At 37.4% G+C, this 23,988-nt stretch overlaps 1 protein-coding gene across 5 annotated transcripts in view; it reads left to right on the forward strand.

Moving 5' to 3' along the window:
• The window catches only part of STIM2 (stromal interaction molecule 2), a 145,778-nt gene that overhangs the window by 72,609 nt on the left and 49,181 nt on the right, over nt 1-23,988 (forward strand). For all 5 annotated transcript variants that reach the window (XM_064584354.1, XM_054508975.2, XM_064584353.1 and 2 more), the window contains exon 3: nt 17,397-17,511. In XM_064584354.1, coding sequence (XP_064440424.1) covers nt 17,397-17,511 — 115 coding nt within the window. The remainder of the gene's footprint in view (nt 1-17,396; nt 17,512-23,988) is intronic.

The raw sequence follows: 23,988 nt of genomic DNA on the forward strand, positions 1-23,988 counted from the left end.
CTTTAAACATTTTTTTTCAACTGCCGTTTGGGCAATTCAAAATAATATGGAGGCTGTCTATGTCTTTTGGTAGAAAAGGTTGGGACACTCTTCTTTGCATATAGCTTAGAACGAGGAAGGAAAGGTGATAAATCCAGAGGACAAAGTGGGTCAGTGCAGCCAAATCTTTGGGCCTTAAGGGAGAGAAGTGGATGAAAAGGAGTTGGTATAGTTCTAAAAGATTGCTCTAAAAATAAATCAAAATATGCTCCCTGGACAAAGCAGCAACTTGTAGAAATGAAAATTTTCAGGACCCATCCGAGACCTACTGAATCAGAAATGTGGGAGGGGGGCCCAGGAATCTGTATTTTAACAAGTCCTTTGGTGATTCTGATGCCCACATTATCCTTTAATAAGTCCTATAGTTGTTTTTTGCAATATATACTTTTGTAACAGTTTTTATAATTTCAGGCACAGTATTTATATTTGGCTACTGTGATGGTCTTGAAAAAGATACTGTTTCCTGCCCCTGTGCTTTGTGATTTCACTTTGCCCAAGTTCTACCTTAAAGTTTTCTTAATATGTTCTACTGGAAGTTCTAAACGTGTAACACAGTAATCGTTATAATAATATATTAATTGTTACTGGAAAGCAGGGTGTACATGTATGCATGTATATTGCTGGGGTGAGGGTTCTTTGCTTTTGTGAAAGTAAGACGGCTCTGTAACCTAAGATGGCTAAGAACCATCATATAAATTATTGAGACAGAGCTTAAGAAAGTGTCTTTATTGTTTTATAGTTGTACTTAGGATATTTCTTGAGTTCTAAGTTTGCTGTCTTGCCTCAGCAATTTTTAGTTGAGTACCCTTTTTATGTCTTGTCTTGACAATTGTAGTACCTCTTTCCTGGGTTTTCTTCTCTATCTCTTGCTTTTCCAGTTAACTTACCAGCTGCTGTTATCTTTCTGTTTATGATATTTGATAAGAATGAATTCTCCCAGACTACTGTTTTTATTTATTTATTTATTTAAAATTTTTTTTTAAGTTGCTCCATGCCCAGTCTGGAGCCCAACGTGGGGTCTGAACTTGTGATCCTGAGATCAAGACCTGAGCTGAGATCAGCCTAACTGACGGCCATGAAGGCACCCCTCTGTCTTAGACTATTTCTATTCATGTGTCTTCTTGTCCCTCAAAGGAACCACTATAGAAACCAGAAGACTCTCTCTTACCCTACCATGGCTTGCCATCCAGATGGTCTTGCTTCTGTCCCCTCTGACTCTGATGTAGTATAATGGCTACCCTCTTCTTGATGTGTCCTTGGTTGCATGTCACTTGAGAAACACCGTTGGTACTGTCTAGTTCAATACATATGGATTAAGTGGGCTTTTGTGCTGCAGTAGGTAGGTACTTCAATATCATAACAGTTTCTGTGGAAAGATGTATTTCAAATGGCAGATACACACTCTTAAATACAACCAGTTTATAAGCTGGGGATGAATGGTCTATACTATGAGATCTGTCTGAAAAGAGCCAGGAACGTCTGAAATCATTTTATGGCCTTGAAACATTCAACCGAGTACCTTTGGTCTCTTTCTAGGATGTTACCACGACCCCTGCTTCAACTAGTAAATCTTTTAGCCCCCCTCCTCCAAATGATTTCCACTTTCTTTAGTCAGAATATTTGGCAATTACATGTTTTCGTTAACAAATCCTTTCCCATTCCTGTTCCATTGGTTTTTCATTTCCCTTAACAGGAGTTTCCTATTAAATACTGTTACACACTGGAAGGGGGCAGGGCAGCAGGGGTGTGAATCAGGATCTGTGTCTGTACTGCTTCAGCTCCAGCCTGACTGTACAGCCAGCCTTGCTCCTCTCCACCCCTCCTCCCCCAGGCATTTTCAGGATCACGGCATGGCCTGGCATTTATGTAATGTATTTCTTTGAGAGTTTAGCACACTTCACGTATCTTGTCTTCTAAAACTCTGAGTTTCAGTGTACAAAGCCTATTTATTCTTGTTTCACAAATGAATTAAATAAAATTGTGCCTTTACTGTAGCATTAACTCTGTCTACCTTATCATTGTTTTTGTTATGGATATGGTGACATATAATTCATCATCCAAACTGTTTAGAGAGTAAAAGAGGGTACTATTAATAATTACACCAGGACGACAGGTGCAAATGAGGACTGTCCTAGGCAAATGGGGCCATATAGTTAACTCACGATCTGTCTTACAACAATCTGCTTTCCACTGTAATTACCTTTGTCTGTGTCTTGCTCACTTCACTAACTTGTTATTAAATTGATCCAAGTATTGTGTCAAGGTTTGTGCTATGAGTAAGGCTTGGATCTATTTCAATTCGGTTTATCATGCTAAGTCTTTATGTATGGGCACCTTCTTTTCTAGTAACATGACAGAGACTTTGACATAATTCTAGTTTTCCTAGAGCTAAGTGATTTTTTTTTTGTCTTTTTATTCTCTAGAAATAAAATAGTTTAACAATATTTTCTATATTAAAATAAAACTCATTGACCCTTTCATTGATTCTAGAATTTGTTTTTAAAATTTATTTATTTAGAGAGAGAGCATGAGTGGGGGGGCGCAGAGGGAGAGAGAGAATCTCAAGCAGACTCCACGCTGAGCACCGAGCCTGATGTGGGGCTCGATCCCACAACCCTGAGATCATGACCTGAGCGGAAGTCAAGAGTTGGAGCTTAACTGACTGAGCCACCCAGGTCCCCCTGGGTTTTTTTTTTTTTTTTTTTTCTTCTTTTGTTGTAAGTTCCTGGGTTTCCCAATTATTCATATCTGAAGAATTGTATATAATAGTCTAAATTGTCCTATTAACCTATCCAGTGTTTGGCCTGCCAGAATTTCTCCCAGAAGTAAGTGCTGCAGTCACTAACCCCATGGTCTTCAGAAGACTATTTTGCTCTAGAAACTTGTTCTTGAGGCCTTAAAATGGTAAGGTGCTATGCTACAGCAGGGAGATAAAAGATAAATTGTTCTTATCCTCCAGATAACCCCACCGTATGTTGACTATAACATCATGGTTCATAAAGCATTTATGGTGTCTCACATTATCTTCAGTAATGTTGTTTTGGGATAGGCAAGATAGGTGGTATCCCTGTTTTATAGATGAGACTGTGGCTTTGATTATGTTCCTTAGGGCACACAGTGTAGGGGACTGGGCTAGAACCCAACCATCCCAAGTCCGGTTCACTCCTGGACACATTTAGGCACAATTCCAAGTTGTTGTTTTTTGAACTTGTGTTCAGTTTTGAGCCCTGGACTCTGAAAGAATGCCCTTGGTTACATTCTTGACCTGTGTTTCTATTAATGACTTCAATTTTAGTTGCAAACCTTTAGGCATTGAGGTCAGCTCTTTCACTGGGACCTTATATCTGCTTGTTCCCTGTATTTGGTCTGAATCATATTGACTTGTGTCTTGAGTGTTATCTTACGTATGGCTGGAGAATCTACCTTACTTCACCCTAAAGACTACTTTTCACCCTGTATTTCCTTTAAGCTTTCTATCCTGGCCTTGCTGGGTCTGGCCTGGCTTGGCTTGGATTTGCTCATGGCATTGACGAAGTACTGGTATTACCAAATGTCGATGACTTGCTTTTTATTATTCCCCCTACCCACTGGCCTTTTTTATAGGGTTATTAGGCCCGGAGGGCTAACGCTATAAGGCTATTAAACTCAGTTGATAAAGAGAACCTTTTTAAGATGAAGGATATTTTGCCTTGATCCTGAAAATGTTTCAAAAATTTGATAAAAAATATTTGAGAGCCCCTCACTTTAATTGCTAATCCTTGCCCACTGACCTTTATTTTTATATCTCCTAAGTTCCTAAAATTTCTTTGAAGTCTTAATTAGGGAAGTGTAGGAATTTTTGTGGAATTTAAAAACTATTTTTAAAATTAACTAGCTGCCTTTTTTGTTTTCATTTTTCTTGGTTCCTTGGTTCCTTCAAGGGCTTGGGAAATATGCCTAGGCTCCTAAGGGCGTTGTTGAGCATTCATTTAAAAACAAAACACACCTAATGTTTTAAAGTTCCTATTTATATATACAGCATTGTACTGAATATGGAGCAGAATGAAAAACAAGCATAGACTTCATAAGCTTACCATCTACTAGGGCATAAGAGGTTCTGTGTGTCTAATACAAGGCATGTCATGGCATACTATATACTAGAAATACACATGAATCATTTAAGTGCTCTTGTGTCTTAGAAGAAAGAGTGTACATTTGTTTGAGGAGCATCTAGAAGAGCATGGAGTAGGAGTCCTTGAGATGGGCCTTTGGAAGTAGGCATGGTTTTTACAGGTGTAGATGATAGGACACTCCAAGAGGAAGGGTCAGGCGAGGGAAAAAGCATTAAAGCAAGAATATAAGATACTAATTTATGCAATAGCCAATAATTGCGTCTGACTGGAGTATGGTGGCATGCTTTGAAAAGAGTTTGCTTGTTTTTTTTTTTTCTTCCTGCTTCTCCTCTGATTTCTTCATTGTTCTTACTTTTCTTGCACCCTAAAGTGTATGTATTCCATAAGATTTAAAAAAAAATTTTTTTAAAGCAGTTTGGTTTACAGGATTGAGAAGGCACAGAGATTTCCCATATATTCCTTCCCCCCCACACGGGGTATATTCTCTCTCATTGTTAGCATCACCTACCAGACTGGTACATTTTTTACCAAGGACTAACCTACACTGACATGTCGTAATCATCCAAAGTCCATAGTTGTCATTAGGGTTTGGTCTTGGTGTTGAACATTCTGTGGGTTTGGATGAATATGTAATGACATGCACTCACCATTATAATATCATACAGGGTATCTTCACTGCCCTAGACTTTCTCAGTCTTTGTTGTTTCAGGCCTTTCTTTTCTTTTCTTTTCTTTTTTTTTTTTTTAAAGATTTTATTTATTTGACAGAGAGAGAGACAGCAACAGAGGGAATACAAGCAGGGGGAGTGGGAGAGAGAGAAGCAGGCTTCCTGCCAAGCAGGGAGCCTGATGAGGGGCTCGATCCCAGGACCCTGGGATCATGACCTGAGCCGAAGGCAGATGCTTAATGACTGAGCCACCCAGGTGCCCCTGCTTCAGGCATTTCTTCTGTTCCTTTCTCTGTTTCTTCTCCTGGCACTCTATTACATATATGTTACACCTTTTGGAGTTGTCTCACAGTCCTTGGATACTCTGTTCTGGTTTTTTTCAGTCCTCTTTTTGCTTTTTGGTTTTCCAGGTTTCTATTGATACATCTGTCCTCTGGGGCAGAGGGTTTTTCTCAGCTGTGCCCAGTCTTCAAATAGACCCATCAAAGGAATTCTTAATTTGTGTTCCAGTGCTCTTGATCCATAGCATCTCTTTCTGGTTCTTTCTTAGGATATCTGTCTCTGCTTATATTGCTTATCTGTCCTTACATATGGTCTACTTTATCCACTGGAATCCTCAGCGTATTAATCTTGGTTGTTTTAAATCTCTCATCTGATCAGTCCCTACTATGTCTGGTTCTGATGTTTGTTCTGTCTCTTCATACGGTGTTTTTTGCCTTCTGGTATGTCTTGTCATTTTTTTTCCTGAGAGCTAGACATGGTGTATGGGATAAAAGAAATGGCTGTAAATAGACCTGTAGTAATATGGTGGTAAGGTGTGACAGGGAGGGGAGGTGTTCTGTAGACCCATGATTAGGTCCCAGTCTTTTAGTGAACCAATGATTCTGGACTGCGACCTTCACAAGTGTTTCTCAGTTTTGTTTTTTTCTTTTCCCTTCGGTGGGATAGGATGGCTAGAGTGAGTTGGAGTTGGGTATTTCTCTTCTCCCACTGGAAGGTTAGAGCCTGGTAGGGTTGAATTGAGCCTGGTCAGTTAGGCTCTGATATACCCCTGTAGGTTAGGCTCTGGTTAACTAGTTGCGCCTGAGGGTAGACCTGGTTAAGATTAACAGAGTGCTCTGGAGTACACATCTTTTTTCTCAGTTTACAAGAGGATTATATCCCAATAAATCCATCATAAGTTGAAAATCTCTTAAGTCAAACATACATTTAATAGACTTAACCTACTTTAAATGTGTCCAGAACACTGACATTAGAGTTGATCACTCTTTGAGAACCACCACTATAGTCTACCATATATAGCCTAGACTTCTTAATCTATCCTTCTATCCATTATCATTTACTCTGGAGCTTCTTGATGCACTCTTTACTCTCCCCAAACCGAACTGCTGACAGACTGCTCTTTGGACACATCCATATTCTCATGCCGGGAGAGGCCTTTCACTTATGATTTCTCTCATTCTCTTCCTGTTCCATTTTGCGTGTTAAACTTTATCTTATAAGATTAATTTTAAGGTTTAGCTGAAATGGAACTTTATCCATATAAAGCTTCCCTGTTTATTTTTGTGTTTTTCTTCCAATATTCTTCTAAGCCAGGGAAATCCCTTGCATTGCACTGTGGTATTTGTTGCTTTCTAATTTAGCTTGACCCTATTTCCATTTTATTTCCTCTGTCCGCCAACCCTGTGTTTTACCTGTCTCACATTAGTTACATAGCGTATGTGTGTGGTGATAGAGGGAAATTGAACTCCTTCTGTAGGCTATAACTAGGAGACCCAGCAAGCCAGCATTCCTGGGATACCAGTATAGGAATATTTTCAGAGAAATGGGTTACAGGGGTTCCAGCAGCTAGGGGGCAGGAGGAGTGACGGCAGCCAGGCAGTCCAGCTTTGTGAAGGCTTTTGGCACACCAGGGGCTGCATGCACACAGCCCACGCCTGCCCCGCCACCGTGATGCCCCAGAGGAAGGTCAGCTCCGCTGAGGGGGCAGTAAAGGAGGAGCCAAGGGAAGGATCAGCAAGGTTGTCAACTAAACCTGCTTCTGCAGAAGCGGAAATGAATCAAAAAATGGCAGCAGGAAAGGAAAAATCTTCAGATTAAAAAAGTGCAAATAAAAGGGAAAAGGGGTGCAGAGGGAAAACAGGCTGAAGTGGCTAACAAAGAAACAAGAGAAGACTTACCTACAGAAAACAGAGAAACTAGAAATGAGAGTTTGCCTCTGATACCACAGGAGAGAGAGGGAGGCCCAGTCTGATTAATATAGTATGCCATGTCTTATCAGTGGTCTCTGTCTCCCTTCTTAAACAATCCAAAGGAATATTTTTATCAAATGTTTTGTAAATGCAAGTTTTTTAGTAGCTCTAGAAACATTTTTAAGGAGAGAATCCCACCTTATCCCATTTTTTATGTGTAAATGCTTTTTTTAAGAAGTGAAGTCATTTGCTTGGTATAGCCAGAAAATAGTGGGATATTGAGTATGGGAGGCTTTGGTTGTCTTGGGTGTCAGCCTGACATTCCATAGATGGGGTAGTTTTTATATCCCATAACACAGAGCATCATAAATAGCAATTTGAAGTCAGTCGTGCATTTAATACATCTTGAACATTTTAAATTACTTCTGTTCTTCTGTTGCTTTTGGTAAAATTGTTTCCTCAGGAAAACCACTCCTTGATCTTGGGTCTCCCTGTCATAGTTTTGTACACTCCATAACATCTTTAGCTGTAGAAGTCCAGTTTTCCTAGTAACTTTGTTAATGTGCTGTGACAGATTAAAACTTGAGTATGAAGTATATATGATACTAAATTGTGAATTAGTGGGACTTAACTGTGTAACATCGTACAACATTTGAAGATAATAATACTTGATATCCTGTTAAGGAAAATTTACCTCCAGATTTTAAGCTGGAAAGTCACTGGAATAACTGCTTAGAAAAGAATCACAAGTACATGATTTTTTAGGTTTTTGGTACATACGTGAAGAATTGTTTACAAATTCAAATGTCTGTGTGCTAATCCCTAGAACAACCAATAAAATTCAATTATGACAGAACAAAACAACCAAAAAACACAAATAAAAGGGTTACAGTTACAACCTGAGTCTCACCAATGGAAGTATTTTAAACTCTTCTACCCTGAAAAACCAAAAAATAAAAAGACATTTACAAAGTATAATATGTGGCAAGTTAATGTAATCTCTTAGAGGTTGGCTTAATGATCATGAGAGATGAGCAGTACATTAGGAATAAATAATATCTTTTTTAATGAATAAAATTGTGCCCATAAAAGATAATGAGTTTCTTCAAATTCTTTTTTTACATTTTTAAATTTTATTTTATTTTATTAATTTTTTTTTTTTTTAAAGATTTTATGTATTAGAGAGAGCAAGCACAAGCAGGGGGAGAGACAGAGGGAGAGAGAAAGGGAGAAGCAGACTCTCTGCTGAGCAGGGAGCCCGATGTGGGACTTAATCCCAGGACCTCAGGATCATGACCTGAGCTGAAGACAAGATGCTTAACCGACTGAGCCATCCAGGCGCCCGAGTTTCTTGAAATCTTGATGATTTAAATATTTGTGGTATATTTTACCTTCTGAATTTAAAATTCAGTGCAGAAATTTTAGCTATACAGTTTCATGAATTTTAACAAATGTATATACCCATGTATCTACCACCACAATTGTGATATAGAACATTTTGATCCTCAAATTTTGAAACTGTTATTTTCTTTTGTAGAAGACAGTGAAGAGAAATCTTTTGTGTTGCTATACAATCTACTAAGTATAATTGGTCAGTAATTTTCCTTTGCCTTCCCATTGCTATTTATTTCCCATACTTTGTGGTTGTGTTTAAAATCTTATCCCAATGATGTCATAACTAACCAGAGATCCTAGGATTGGGGTAGGGAAGTTTTTCCTCTCTCCTTGTCAGAGGCCATATAAGGACACTGGGGTTGCTCATCCACCTTCATTTATGGCTATAAACTATATATTCTCTCCTGTTACTGTCGATTCACTGTTTGTGCCCCTACCAAAAGTGAATTCTTCCACCTGAGCACTCTACCTTCTCTCGTCTCCCCTTGGCAACTCTAGGGCAATGCTTCAGCAATTTTCCATTTTCTACTGGATCTTTCACAACTGATGCAAACCTGCCATTGTTTTCCCACCTCATAAACACAACAATAATGAAAACTTGTCCTGACTCTCTTTCTCCCTTTGGTTATTGCCCAATTCCTTTCTCCTTCTCTTCCAACGAGCTCCCTCAAAAGGATTTGTGTACTATTTTTCTTATCTCTTTCTTTCTTGAACTCACTTAAGCTTTTGCCTTTGTTATTCCTTCAAAACTGTTCTTACTATGCTCAGATTTCCATCTGGTATTAGTTTCCTTCTGCTTACAGGGCTTTTAAAAACATTTCTGGCAGTACAGGACTTCCTGTGATAAACTCTTACCGTTTGTATGTCCGAAAAAGTTTTTATTTTGCCTTCATTTTTGGAAGATGTTTTTGCTGGGTAAGAATTGTAGGTTAACAGTTTTTTCTTTCATACTTTAAATATGCTTCCTAAGTGGTCTCTGGATTGTATTTTTTGTCTGACAAAAATTCTGCTATCCTCCTTATCTCTGTTCCTCTGTACCTATTGTGTCTTTTTTTTTTTTTTAAGATTTTATTTATTTAATTAATTGACACAGAGAGAGAGACAGCGAGAGAGGGAACACAGGCAGGGGGAGTGGGAGAGGGAGAGGGAGAAGCAGACCTCCTGCTGAGCAGGAAGCCCGATGCGGGGCTCGATCCCAGCACCCTGGGATCATGACCCGAGCCGAAGGCAGTCGCTTAACCAACTGAGCCACCCAGGTGCCCCCCTATTGTGTCTTTTATCTCCCCTCCCCTACCCAGTTGCTTTTAGATTACCCTCTTTATCCCTGGTTTTAAGCTATTTGATTATGATGTGTGTTGGTGTAGTTTTCTTTGTGTTTCTGGTCTGAGGTATATTGATCTTCTGGGATCTGTGGGTTTATAATTTTAATAAAATTTGAAAAATTTTGGTCATTATTTTTTCAAGTATATTTTTTTGTCACTCCCTCTTGGCTCCTTACGGACTCCAGTTACACTTATGTTAGGCTGCTTGACGTTGTCCCACAGCTCACTATCTAATTTGGATAGTTTCTCATGCTTATTGTATTTAAATTTGCTGATATTTTAGTCTGTTATGTTTATTATTAATCTCATTTAGTGTATTTTTCATCTCAGTCATTGTAGTTTTAATGTTTAGAATTTTGATTTGGGTCTTTGAAAAAAATACTTCAGTCTTAAATGTCTCCATTAACATGTTCAGTATTTACTCTGGCTTCTTGAATATATAGAATATAGCTATAATAACTATTTTAATGTCTTTGTTTATAATTCTCTCATCATTGCCATTCTTGGATTGGTTTGATACTGACTTTTCTCCTAGTTGTGGGTTGTTTTTTTCTGTATCTCAGAGTACCTGGTAATTTCTCATTGGATGTCAGACATTGTGGATTTTACCTTGTACTGAGTATTTTGTATACATAGAAGTATTCTTAAGCTTTATTCTAGGGCAGGTTTAAGTTACATGGAAACAGTTTAATCCCCTTGGCTTGTATTTATAAGCTTTTGGGGGGGCAGAATCAATGTAGTTTAGTCTGGGTTAGTATTCTTCAGTACTAGGGCAAAACCCTTCTTAGTATTCTACCTGATGACCTACAAATTAGGAGATTTTCATTTGTCTTGTTGGAACAAGCACTATTCCCTGTCCTTTGTAATCTTCAAAGACTGCTCTAAATTTTTTTTGTGTCTCTTTTCTTTGGCTTGCTGTGGCTTTCTTGCATGCATGGGGTGATAGTAGTCACTAAAGACTCAAGGTACCCTTTCTAGATAATCCAGTCTTCTTTCTCTGTGGCTCACTCTTCTCTGGTACTTAGTACTGTAATCCCTACCCTCCTTAGTTCTCCCCCACTTCTCTCTTTTCAACTCAGGGGACTGTCATTCTCTGCCTGGGTTCCCTCTTCCTGTGCTTTATCCTGGTAGTTCTCTTCAGGAATTAATTTAGGGCAGTCACAGGGCATACTTTGTTTTTGGTCTTCAGGGATCACTGTACTTTGTTGTCTTGATATTCAATGTCTTGAAAACCATCGTTCCATATATTTTATCTGGTTTCTTAGTCGTTTTGGGGGAGGGTGGGTAAGGTAAACCTTGTATCTGTAACCTCTTCTTAGCTGAATTTTAGCCAGTAAAAAAACAGGAGATTTTTTGGTTACATCTTGAATGCTTAGTTATACTTAAAGTAAAATTCACATATTAATGTTAAATCTGAATGACTCACCTTATATGTTACTGTTGTTATGCTTGATGGATATAATTTTGACCTATGTGATCTCATGAGTATTGATCACCACAAGTTCATGGATGGCCAGAAGACATTTAAGTAGGTGTGTGTGTGTGTGTTCAGAGTTCTGGAAACTGAGACCAAAGCCTAATAGTAGATTTTGGCCAGAAACTAGGGCCAAAACTAGACTTTGGTATATCTCTACTTGCCACAATACCTACTTGTTTTTATAATAATAATAAACAATAAATAACAAATAATAATAATAAATAAAAGCAACAAATGTTCTCCATATGTTTATAAAACTATGTTCTTTTTTATATTTATAATTTTTTAAGATATTTTTTACCTTTTATTTTCCAAATGAGAACACAGAAGATAAGTCATTTGCCTCTGCCTTTGGACTTTTATTGTGGTGTTCTTAAGGACAGTATAGTTGTTTCTTTCTTTCTTTCTTTCTATTTCCTTAGTTACTATTGGATAGACTGATGGAATCGTAGGTAATTTTGTTACAGATTTTTGGATTATAGTCAGCAATTATCTTGAAGAGTAGTCATGATATAGGTCATGTATTGGTTCCTGTAAAACAAATGACTGGCATACTTCAGCTCATAAATATATTGTGTTTTACAGGTCTTTGTAAACTAGTTGTTTGACTGTCATCTGTCATTTATTAACTGATCATTCAATTGAATTAGTGTCATAAATAATGGTTAAGTTCTCCACCTACCTCATAAAAGGCTACAGTCTAGCTTAGATGGTGTTGAGAGTCATTGTGAGGCCACTTGAACTCTGAGCTGTTCTGAGAACAGAACAGAATCCTAAGGAGGTCATTGGTGCACTTATTGTGGGTAAACTGGGGATTGACTGATGGGTTTTGATGTTTGGAGGTTTAGGGAATGGGATTAAGGACTGATAACATCCTGTAGCTACTGGGCAAAAGTGTAAAGTTATGCTTGTTAAGGTGCAGAGACTGTCCAAATCAGCTTGAAGTTTTCTTTAGTATAGAATTTTAATGTTTGAAAAAATATTTGAATTTAGGATCTGAAGAATTTTTTCTCAGATGTTAAGTGATTTACCTTTTTCATTCTTAATTCCATGAAAACATATTCCCATTTGCCTGTGTTCTCTTAAGTTTTTGTGTAGGTGTCATCATCCATCTTAGATGATAAGATCAAAGTTATTAAGACCAATATCTTAGTACTAGCCCGTATCTCTGCACTGTTACAGCATTTTGTGTGGCAGGTATCAAGCAAGATTTGATATTACTACACTTAGATCAGTGATTATCAGTGGTGTTCTGTAGTACCTCAAAGTTATCTTCTGCCACTTCAAGAAATGATATAAAGTGTGCATAACAAGGCAAAGATTTAACTTGTTATTTTAAAAAATAAATGATTTACATGAAATAGCTGACATTGTTGAATGTTTACTATATACCAAGCACTGTTTTTTACATTTCATGTGTAATAAGTCACTTTTGATATATGACTGTTATTACCATTTTGCTCATGAGAAAACTGAAGCACAGAGGGGAAAGTAGCTTACTAAGGTCATATAGCAAATAATACATTTGAGATATTCATGGTCTGAAGATTGAATCTGTGCTTTTCCCCACTATGCTCAGTTTTGGGATGAAGATACATGGGCAATTCATGCTTTATTAGCATGGTATCATTTCTAAGAATTTGGGAATCAGTGCATTTTTCAGAACATCCAGGTTAGGATAGCGGTGAAGGACTTAAACTTTGGAATTCTGTAAAATTTACTTCCAGTATTTGGTTTCCTTAAATAACTTAAGTAACTCTATCAAATTGAATCAATTGTCAACCCTCCTTTTTCATCTGTACAAGTGTGGGTAACAGTAGTCCTTTCTGGTTATGCATTCTTTCCCCTGAGACATTATACTAAGCTATTTTAGTATTATTTTCAAGACAGGAAGACCCTGCAGTTTTTTTCCAGGAATGTATTTGCTTTAACTGACTCACCTAGCAGACCTTGGACACTGTTGTTTTGATGACAAGTGTCCTTTGGGAAAATCTCTGCTTACATTGTCAGTGAAAAGGTTGTGGTTCTCCTCTTCATTTCTGTGTTATGTATTTTGTTTCAGAATGTCTGAAATGGTAGTTTTAAGAGTATTGGGAAATTGTAGCTTTATAAATGTCTGATATTTTCCAAGATGTGTATTAACCTACCAGTCTAGTCAGGGTGAAACTAAATTATTCAGGCTTTAAACTTCAAGAGCAATAACAACTCAAATTATTTTTATTGTCTAACACTTCTGTGTACTAAGCATGAATTTTTAATTTAATCTTTTTCATAACCATATGTAGTGGGTAATTTTATTTTCCTCACTGTACAAAGGAGAAATATGAGGCTAAAAAGAATACAAGTAGTGGAATCAGATTTTGAATATAGTCTGTCACACTCCAGAGTCTGAGTGCTTAACTGTGATGATAAATCACCTCTCCTTGGCTATTGAGATCTTAAAATTGTATAATTAAAAATAAAAGGGGAAATACCTATGTATCATTGTTATGTCATGGAAATCAGGACAAGAATTGTGTGCCCCAGGCCTCCTGAGGAACTGAAACGGGAAGTCCTCAAGAATCGAGGCAGTTCCTGGTGCCATTTCTTTCTCTCTCTGTTCTCTTTCATTATTTTCTTTCTCTACGTTTTGACTTCCTCTGTACATGGTTTATCTTGTCTGGTCCTAAAATGGTACCTTCAACACCATTTTCCTTATTACCTTAACAATCCAGAGCCATCACCAAGTGATCCAGCCTTTTATGGTGTGAATTGCATTTCCTGGTGAAATAGAATCCTTTCATCCTGGTCATTCTCTGGATTGTTTTCTTCTGGGTCAGGTGTCCATCCTTTAGTCACATAGCTGTGGCAGTGGGTGATAGGTTGAGGAGGGATGACTGAACACATTCAGAGAACTACCCTTATGTTGGTAGGGTAGGAGGTATAGGCTGAAAAGAGCCCTCAAATATGTCTGTACTAGCATGTGTCAGATTTTATTAAGCACTGTAATAAAAATAACACAAATACAAAATATAAATGCAAATATAAAAATAAAAGAAAAAATACATAGCATCAAAAATATAAATACAAAATGCAAATAATATATATGTTAAAGATACAGGGAACTGAAATCAGCTTATCATCTAAAAGCTAACTTCCTGAACTGGATATGTAGATTCCATAATGGTTTTAGAAGAATGTATTTAAAAGAATCATCTGCGTGAATGTTTTTGAGAAGAATATTCAGTAGTCATTTATTTGAGTACTTCTGTATTTGTATTATCAATTCAGCCTTTCCTATAGTAGGTATAATTAGGTACATAATTGGACATGTTTACCACGTTATTTGCAGTACATTATTTAAAGATTTACCTTATAGAATTTCAGATTCTATTTTCCGATTTAATTCACAGATTTCAACAAGTAAGAAGTATTTGTCATTTTCTCATGCATTTTCAATTGTTGGTGACTGCTTTTAAAATTTCTCTGTTAGCCTTGCCTCAGTTTTATAATTTTCAGTTTTCTGTGAAGTTTTAGAAAAGTCTGAACAGTCAAAATGATCTATAGGAAACATACTGGAGAGAGGGTTTAATGGAAGCTGATGAGTTTTAGTGCATTTGGTTCAGTTAAAATTTTTCCAACTTAGTTTCAACATAAAGTAATTCTAGTGATGATCAAAGTGATGACCTAGATCAAAATGTTGAAGATGTAGGAGATACAGAATACACTTCAATGTGGTTTGTTATGAATTGTGTTATCCTGGGGTCATGTTTTAAAACAGAAGCATGTATTAATTTTTAAATGATAATTTCAGGGAAAATACAATTCTGTGCATTTACTCAGTTTTGATCCAACATTTTTGGGAGCCAGATAATTCTTTTACATTAAGTGAACTATAGATAATCTTCCTGAGCTTTTTTTTTTTTTTTAATTGCCTTTTTCCGATATCTTAATTCTTTGATTTTGTTCATCACATATTTTGGCAGATATCTATATACTCGTCCTAGGCTTACTAAAATAGTTCAGTAGCTAGAATGCCTCATCTAGCCTATATATGGAAATCAGCTCTATTTTCTGAAATACATTGATCCTAAAGCCACAGAACTCTACTTTTAGGTTCTTTGTGTTCATGGGGTGAAGAGAATTTCCTAGGACTTTTTTTTCCCCTCATGTATCACATATATGAAACAGTTGCCATTTGTTCCAACTGACTGGACCATTTCCAAGGCAGGCTTCCTCCCTGCTTTTTTTGTCATCATGCTTTTCATTCTAGAATTTCTCTCTAGCTCTTGAACCTTTTCCAAGCTAGGGGCAATTTCTGAACATCTCAGTGACATGATTTTTCCAGGTATATCTACTGCATTCTGAAGATATCAGGAAGAACAACGAGGAATTGGCAGAAATGGGAAATTAGAAAAATATGAAATAGGAGTTGGAGCAATGAGGCAGATCCCTTTAAAAATAACTTTTTTTTTTTTTAAAGATTTTATTTATTTATTTGAGAGAGAGAATGAGAGAGAGAGAGCAGGAGAGGGGGGAGGGTCAGAGGGAGAAGCAGACTCCCTGCCGAGCAGGGAGCCCGATGCGGGACTCGATCCTGGGACTCCAGGATCATGACCTGAGCCGAAGGCAGTCGCTTAACCAACTGAGCCACCCAGGTGCCCTAAAAATAACTTTTAAAAAGGGTACTTAGAAGAACAGAGTGAGGCACTAGTTAGAACAGCAAAATTAATAAGCACTAGAATAGACCTAGGTAATTGCTTTTCAAAGTATCTATGGTGAAGGACCAGAATTTTCATTTCCAATTCATTATAGATGGGGCCTGCATGGTAAGTACATTTATCACATGCTTGGGTCAGATTCTTTGAAAATGTCTAATTACTATAAAGGTTTCTAAATGGCTTCTCTCCGTTTTTATATGTATTGTAGACAGGTATCAGTTTCCTGACCAACGCCAGTCTCATGACATGTTGAGTAGTGTTGATCCTAAAATGTTTCTTCATTTTGTAGCCGAGGTTATTAAATCTCAGGAAAGTGAAATGATTTCTCAATATTACACTAAATATTAGGTTAAAAACTTCTTTTTTTAGTTTTAGCAGAAAATGACACAAAAGCAAAATTTGGCCTTTGTCTGAAAATGATGTTCATTGTCAGTATATAAAAGTCAGAAAAATATGCCTTGGGAGCTATAGGGAATATTCACTTTCTGCATTATGGATTTCTGAAATAATCTTTTGTATGATCTTATATTTTTGAAAAAATCAATAAAGATATCAAGTAAAATAATATTAAAAAACTTTCTTTTATATAATTAGAGTAATGAGTTTATATGGGAAAAGTGTCAAAAGATCAGGCTGAAAAGATTGTCAGGGATAGGATTGGAAAATGATATGTAAGCCATAAAAGGAGTTTGCTTCTCCTTCTCCCGAATAAAAAGCAAATGCCTTTTTTTTGGGAGACAGTGGGGAGCAACTGAAGGATTTTCTATAATGAATACAGAGCAGGTTAGTTTTTAGCAAAGAAAATATTAGTGTATTTTCTCTCTATATTTTAAAGTAAGATTAATAGAGATCTACTTCAGTTTTATAAAATGCTTTAGTTCTGAACACTGCAGTCAGATGCCTCTCAACTATAAGTAATAGCTTCACATGTAGGAGAACACAGAAATATGAGGCAGTAATTGAGATTAGTATTTACTGTGTTTTGAAACACCCCTGTCACTAAGTATTTGGTAAAAATGCACTATGTATATAATTTATATATATAATAATATGCTGTTGAGCATAATATACTTAGCTCCGCTATTTGTTATTTTTTCAACCTTGGGCAAATTATTTTACTTCTTTGGGTCTTGGTTTTCTCATCTATAAAATGGGGATACATAATATAGTATTATCATGAAGTTAAATGAGTGTGTATGTGTGTGTGTGTGTGTGTGTGTGTGTGAGAGTGAATAGACATACTATAACGTAGGATAGTACCTGGTAAATAATGAGCATTAAGTAAGGACTTTTGTTGTTGTTATGATTAGTAGTAGCAGACATTTTATTAAATATTTTACAAAACTGTAAGTATAATGTGAGTATAAAATACCAAAAATGTACCAGTTGTTATCTGAAAATTGCCACCTACTGGATTTCAAAATTTTGTTTCTGAGTGTACAGAGATTATAAAATTGTGAATTTAATTTACTTAATGTTTTCTCTTTTATAGTTTATCAGAGAAGATATGAAATATAAAGATGCTACTAATAAACACAGTCATCTGCACAGAGAAGATAAGCATATAACTGTTGAGGATTTATGGAAACGGTGGAAAACATCAGAAGGTAAGACTATTTCAGTGAACTGAATCCTTCACCTGCTCTTCTGCCCTGCTTAACCATTGTTAACTCACTAATTGCAAATGATTTTATGACAAAAATCAAAATAACATTTTCTGTGAGGATATTTATATTTTCGTAAATAATTTTTCCACTTTTGATTTTGAAAAATGATTTTTATCTTACAATTCATTAAGGGTCAGCCTGTTTTCAGATAATTTGATACCTTATACTAGAATAAATAAGATCATGCATGTCTGAGAGCTTAAAGTTGTGGAATATTGCTTCAGCTGTTAGTGACATTATTATAAAAGGTTTATCTAATAAACATGGATCCCAAAGTTGTTATTTTAGTTACTGAGAACAGTTCCTAAAGTCTTCAGAAGGCACAGAACTTTTAAGCTTTTCCTGAAATAAATTATGAAGTCTTCTAAGAGTTGCATGATAAAGTTCTGTGATTTATATTTTACTACTTTTCTGCCCTTAGATCCTCAAGCTGTCTCATGGACAGCAATTGTTTAAGGCAGGAAAAATGTATGACCTAAACCTCAACTTGATCCCTAATACTAGAAAGCTACTAAAGTTTAAAAAGAAAAAAAAAAAGGAAGTCCATTAAGCTTATTCTTCTTATTATTTTTATTTTATTTTTGAGTGACAGAGTCAACCAAAATGTCATTTTCCTAATGTTTTTGTGTTTCTATTCTTTTACCAAACATTTATGTTGTATATATTTTCCTCTGCAAGTTTGAATAATGAAAGGAAAGGAGGAGGAAGGTGGGACAGACTACTGCATAGGAGGATAAAGACATAAAGTTTACTAGACTGGCTGTGGTAACATTTGGAAATGGGAATATATAGAAAGCTATCCCATCAATGCTCAGTATTTTTATTAGTGTACAAGAAGGTTGATAGTTTGCTTACATTTTTGTTTTCACTTTTTAAAAGAGGCATCTGTTAAAATACACTGGGAAGAAGAAAAAGAAGGAAAAAATATCACTGACTTAAATGAAAGATACATACACTTAAAAATCTATCTCTCCATTTCCCTGCCCCGTATGATTTTTAAGTAATAGGAATTTCGGTAGTACTAGGAATGAACAAATATAAATTTCATGGGGGAGAAATTGCTAGAATGGTGGAAAACTCAGAAAACCTTAATCTGCTTACAGGTATGCCTTAGATACATTGTACACACCACCACAATAAGGCAAATATTACAGTAAAGTGAGTCAAATGGGTTTTTTGGTTTCCTGGTGTGTATAAAAGTTATGTTTATTCTATACTGTATTCTATGAAGTGTGCGATGGTATTACGTCTAAAAAAACAATGTACTTGGGACGCCTGGGTGGCTCCGTTGGTTGAGCGTCTGCCTTTGACTCAGGTCATGATCCCAGGGTCCTGGGATCGAGTCCCGCATCGGGCTCCTTGCTCGGCGGGGAGCCTGCTTCTCCCTCTGCCTCTGCCTCTCTCTCTCTCTGTCTCTTGTGAATAAATAAATAAATTCTTTAAAAAATAAAAAAACAATGTACATACCTTTGTATGCATTTGTAAAATACTTTATTGCTGAAAAGTGCTAACCATCCTCTGAGCTTTCAGCAAGTTGTAATTTTTCTGCTGGTAGAGGTCTTGCCTCAGTGTTGGTGGCTGCTGGCTGAACAGTGTCCTGCTTGCTGAAGGTTGGGGTGGCTATGGCAAGTACTTAAAGTACAACAACAGTGAGGTTTGCCACATTGATTGACTCTTCATTTCATGAACAGTTTAGTTTCTCTGTAGCATGCAATGCTGTTTGATAGCATTTTACATAAAGGAGAACTTTTTTCATAATTGCAAAACCAGGTTTTATGTAATACTCTAAATCCTTTGTTGTCATTTCAACAATCTTTGCAGCGTTTTTACCAAGAGTAGATTCCATCTCAGGAAACCAGTTTCTTTTTGGTCATCCGTAAGAGACGACTCGTCATCCGTTCAAGTTTGATCATGAAATTGTAACAATTCAGTCCCATTTTCATGCTGCACATCTCATTCTAGTTCTCTTGCTGTTTACACCACATCTACAGTCACCTTCTCCACTGAAGCCTTGAATCAATCCCTCAACATCATCCATGAGGGTTGGAATCACCTTCTTCCACACTCTTGTGAATGTTGATATCTTGCCTTCTTTCCATGAATCACGAATGTTGTTAATGGCATTTAGAGTAGTGAATCCTTTCCAGAAGGTTTTTAATTTACTTCCCCAGATCCATCAGAGGAATCACTATCTATGGCAGCTATAGCCTTATAAAATATATTTCTTAAATAATAAAACTTGAAAGTAGAATTATTCCTTGATTCATGGGCCATCAAATGGATGTTGTGTTAGCAGGCATGGAAACAACATTAATCTCGTTGTATGTCTCCATCAGAGCTCTTGGGTGACCAGGTGCATTGCTAGTGATCAGTAATATTTTGAAAGGAATCTTTTTTTTTTTTTTTTTTTCCTGAGCAGCAGGTCTCAACAGTGGGCTTAAAATATTCAGTAAACTATGTTGTAAACAGATGTGTTGTCATCAAGGCTTTGTTGTTCCCTTTATAGAGTACAGGCATGGTAGATTTAGCATCATTCTTCAGGGCCCTAGGATTTTCATAATGGTAAATGAACATTGCCTTCAACTTAAAGTCACCACCTTCATTAGCCCCTAACGAAAGAGTCAGCCTGTTCTTTGGAGCTTTGAAACCAGGCATTGATTTCTCTTCTCTAGCTGCAAAAGTCCCAGATGGCATCTTCCAACATAAGGCTGTTTTGTCTACATTGAATATCTGTTGTTGAGTGTAGCCACCTTTGTTACTTACCTTCTGGAGAACTTGCTGCAGCTTCGACATCAGCACTTGCTGCTTCACCTTGTACTTTTCTGTTATGGAGACGGCTTCTTTTCTTAAACCTCATGAACCAACCTGTGTAGCTTCTGACTTTCCTTCTGCAGCTTCCTCACCTCAGTCTTCACAGCACTGAAGAGAATTAAGGTCTTACTCTAGATTAGGCTTAAGGGAACATGGTGGCTGGTTTGATATCTGTGAAGTGCAATAAATAGAAGTGCAATCAAACAAGGTATGCCTGTGTATGAAGTCTCTCTGCAGTATGGAGGCATTACTAAAGGAATTAGAGATCCATTAAAGCGTCTGTTGCTACTAGTATATTTTAGATTTTGGATATGAGATAAGTTGAGTGGAACCCACTTAACCCACTGTGCTTGAATGAAGGAAGAAGGACTTGACCACTTGTTACCACCCATGGTGCTTCCACCCTGGTTCAGCTCCCATCTCTTGCCTAGGTAACTGCAGCAGCTGCCTCATGGTCTCACTGTGTCTGCTTGTGCTCTGCTGCATTCTGGACTTCACTTAGCAGAATGATCTGTTTAAAATATAAATCATATTTGCTCCCTGCCCTGTGGTGGCTCAGAGTAAAAGCTAAAGTCTTTACAAAGGCCTGTAAGCCTCTCCATGATCTGTCCTCCCCTCTTGCCTCTTCTGTTCCTGTCATGTGCCACTGGTCTGTCTCACTCACGGTGCTCCATCCCAGCTGGACTCCTTGTTGTTCCACAACTGCAGGACCTCAGATGTCCTTATGGACCCTCCGTGAGGCCCACCCTCACTATTCTAGTTCAGATCACAGATCACACTCCTCTCTCTCCGCTTTTACCTTTGTTTTTGTGACACTCCTGTCTCTCTTAGCTTCACATTTTCTTTTTCCCATATCATGTGTCATCTTCTTTTTTTTTTTTAAAGATTTTATTTATTTATTTGACAGAGAGAGACACAGCGAGAGAGGGAACACAAGCAGGGGGAGTGGGAGAGGGAGAAGCAGACTCCCCGCTGAGCAGGGAGCCCGATGCAGGGCTCGATTCCAGGACACTGGGATCATGACCTGAGCCGAAGGCAGGCGCTTAATGACTGAGCCACCCAGGCGCCCCCATGTGTCATCTTCTAAGATATCGTATAATTGACTTATTCATTATGTTGATCTCCTTTCTCTCTCCTGCCTCTGAGAATGTCAGCTTCAGAGAGCAGGGGTTCTTTGTTTATTTTGTTTGTTAATGTGTCCTAAATCTATCGGGACTCTGTCCTTAAACCCGGTTTTGGTTTCTGATCCTAGGAAGTCTGGTGAGATCTTTTGTGATCTGTGAGCATGTTTTGTTTTGTTTTATTTTGTGAGTTAAGGCCTTTCCAAGTTGGGTAGCCTCTTAAATCTCTTTTTTTTCTCTGGGCTTTCACCTTAATTTCCACCCCCTAAGATTTTGCCATTATGATGGTAAGATTTCCCTGAGTCACCGAAGAGTTGGCCTAAATTACAAACCATATGCTTCTTTTTCTCCAAACCCCAGTCTCTCACATGTGTACTCCCTCCTAGGGGAGTAGTATGTGGGAGGAGTAGTCTTAAGGCTCCTACTAACACAGCTGCATGGGAAGAGAGAGAAATGAGCCTTGGGCCTCGAGTGAAACCTCCCCTAGATGCTTTATAGTGACCTAATTGATTTTCTCAATACACATGACACATTTATTAACAGTCATGTAAAGACGGGGTATTGTTGCTAATCAGTGGTTTTTACATCAGAGCTTCACAGACCTCAGGTATCCTGGAGATACCTCAGGAACAGGGCATGCTGGGTGTGCAGGATTCTGCTTTTCTCTGGGTATCGTGTTTCTGTTTAAGAATTTTGTTAGGAAACAAAAAGTGATTCCTCTGAAAAGGTTTGGAAACTGCTGGTATAGAGATCAGAATGTGTCTCTAGCAATAATATGTAATTCAAGGGTGTTTAGTTGAATATAATACACACACACACTGGTGTGCGTGCATGTCTGCATACACATACAAACATACACAATCATACTATGCCCATTGTGTGGCACAATGACACTGTGTCATTGTGTCTCCAACGCCTAGAGCAGTGCCCTATTTACTTTGATCTTCAGTAAATATTTGTTGAATGAATGAATGTATCATACCTGATGAGCATTGGCTACTCAGTAATTCAGCTCACCCAATACTTTTGAGTACAGGCATTTCTGTGACCATGAGATACATGCATTCTTGAAAAGGTTATGTTTGGAAAATTATGAACTTAAAAATTACAGAGTTTATGAGAAAAATGGGGTTGAAGCAGACTACTCCGAACCTATGCAACTTTGTAACCAATGCACTAAGAGTACTAATAAAAATACTAGCACAAGTTCAAAAGATGTGTTAAATTCCTAATCAGTCAATACAGTAGTGAGTATAGGCCTTTACAAGTAGGCCAAGATAACTTCATGGAAGGAGGTGTTAGGGTTGAGGTTGCTAAATTATGCAAAGGCAGAGCCCACGAATTTGAAAAGTGAGCCACAAGCTTTGCTGACACAGGCGGTGGCCAAATTGGACTGAGAGGAAGGAGTGTGAGCAGACAGTATGTTCAGAGCCTGGACATTTGCCATTCTGTTTTGCCATTCTGGGTACTTTGCATCCGTTTGCTGTTACTTGGAGGTATAAAATGATAACATGTGAGGAAAAGTCACACTTGAAATGGTAGACTTTTATATTTTCTTGACATGATTCTTGTTTACCAGTTGCACATAAGCTAATTGGTGACACAGAAGCACCTGTAGCAGAACAGGTTGTATCTGTGATGTACTAACTAGGCATTGGATGCCAGGTATTCATGATGAATGAAATGTATCTCTGAGCTATGAGGTGTAAATAGCTGAGTAAGAAAGACAAATAATTGCAATAAATGGTGATGTGTGTTGTAATAGGAGTAAGTATAGGATATGGGGGTAGCTCACTGGAAGGAGTAATTAACTCTCTGGTAGGATTATACATGGAAGGTGGTGTTTGTGAAAGGCTGTGAAGGTTGACCAGGAGTTCTGGGAAGGGATGAGGAGGTGGACCATAAATGATGGCCCCTCGGGCTCTTTCAGGTACCTGAAATTTGCTGGAAGTGGAAGGGGCATGCTATAGGAAGTATGTGGGCTTTAAAGCTATGCAAATTTAAATCCCAGTCCTTCTGTTTATGAGCATTAAGACATTGGGCACATTTTAAAATTCACTTATAAAATGCAGTTTTTATGTGATATAAATGAGTAATGTAGTAAAAGTGCTTGGCATAATTTCTGGCATCATCTGGTAGGCACTTAGTAAAAGTTGACTTGTCCTTGTAATGATGCTGAGTAAACTAAAATGTTCCACTGTACTGAAAGTTTTATAAGGTTTTTGATTGAGTCTCATAATATTCATAAATAAAATGAGCAGATATACTAGGCTAAATACGTTGTAGTATACAATTCTCTGGAGGGTGAAATGGACCTAAGATCTTTATGGAGTTGTCAACTGGGGAAAAGTAAAATTGTATGATGCCAAAATTGATCCTGATCTCACATAGAAAAATTTCAGTGTCACCTGAATGTACTTTTTTTCCTTGTGTGGAGAATGCCTGGTCAGTTTGTACATGGCAGCAGTCCAATGCAAATGAAAAC

Source organism: Mirounga angustirostris, unplaced genomic scaffold, assembly GCF_029215605.1.
Source record: "Mirounga angustirostris isolate CCGP_5_RB_7025 unplaced genomic scaffold, mMirAng1.0.hap1 SCAF_2, whole genome shotgun sequence".
NCBI lineage: Eukaryota > Metazoa > Chordata > Mammalia > Carnivora > Phocidae > Mirounga > Mirounga angustirostris.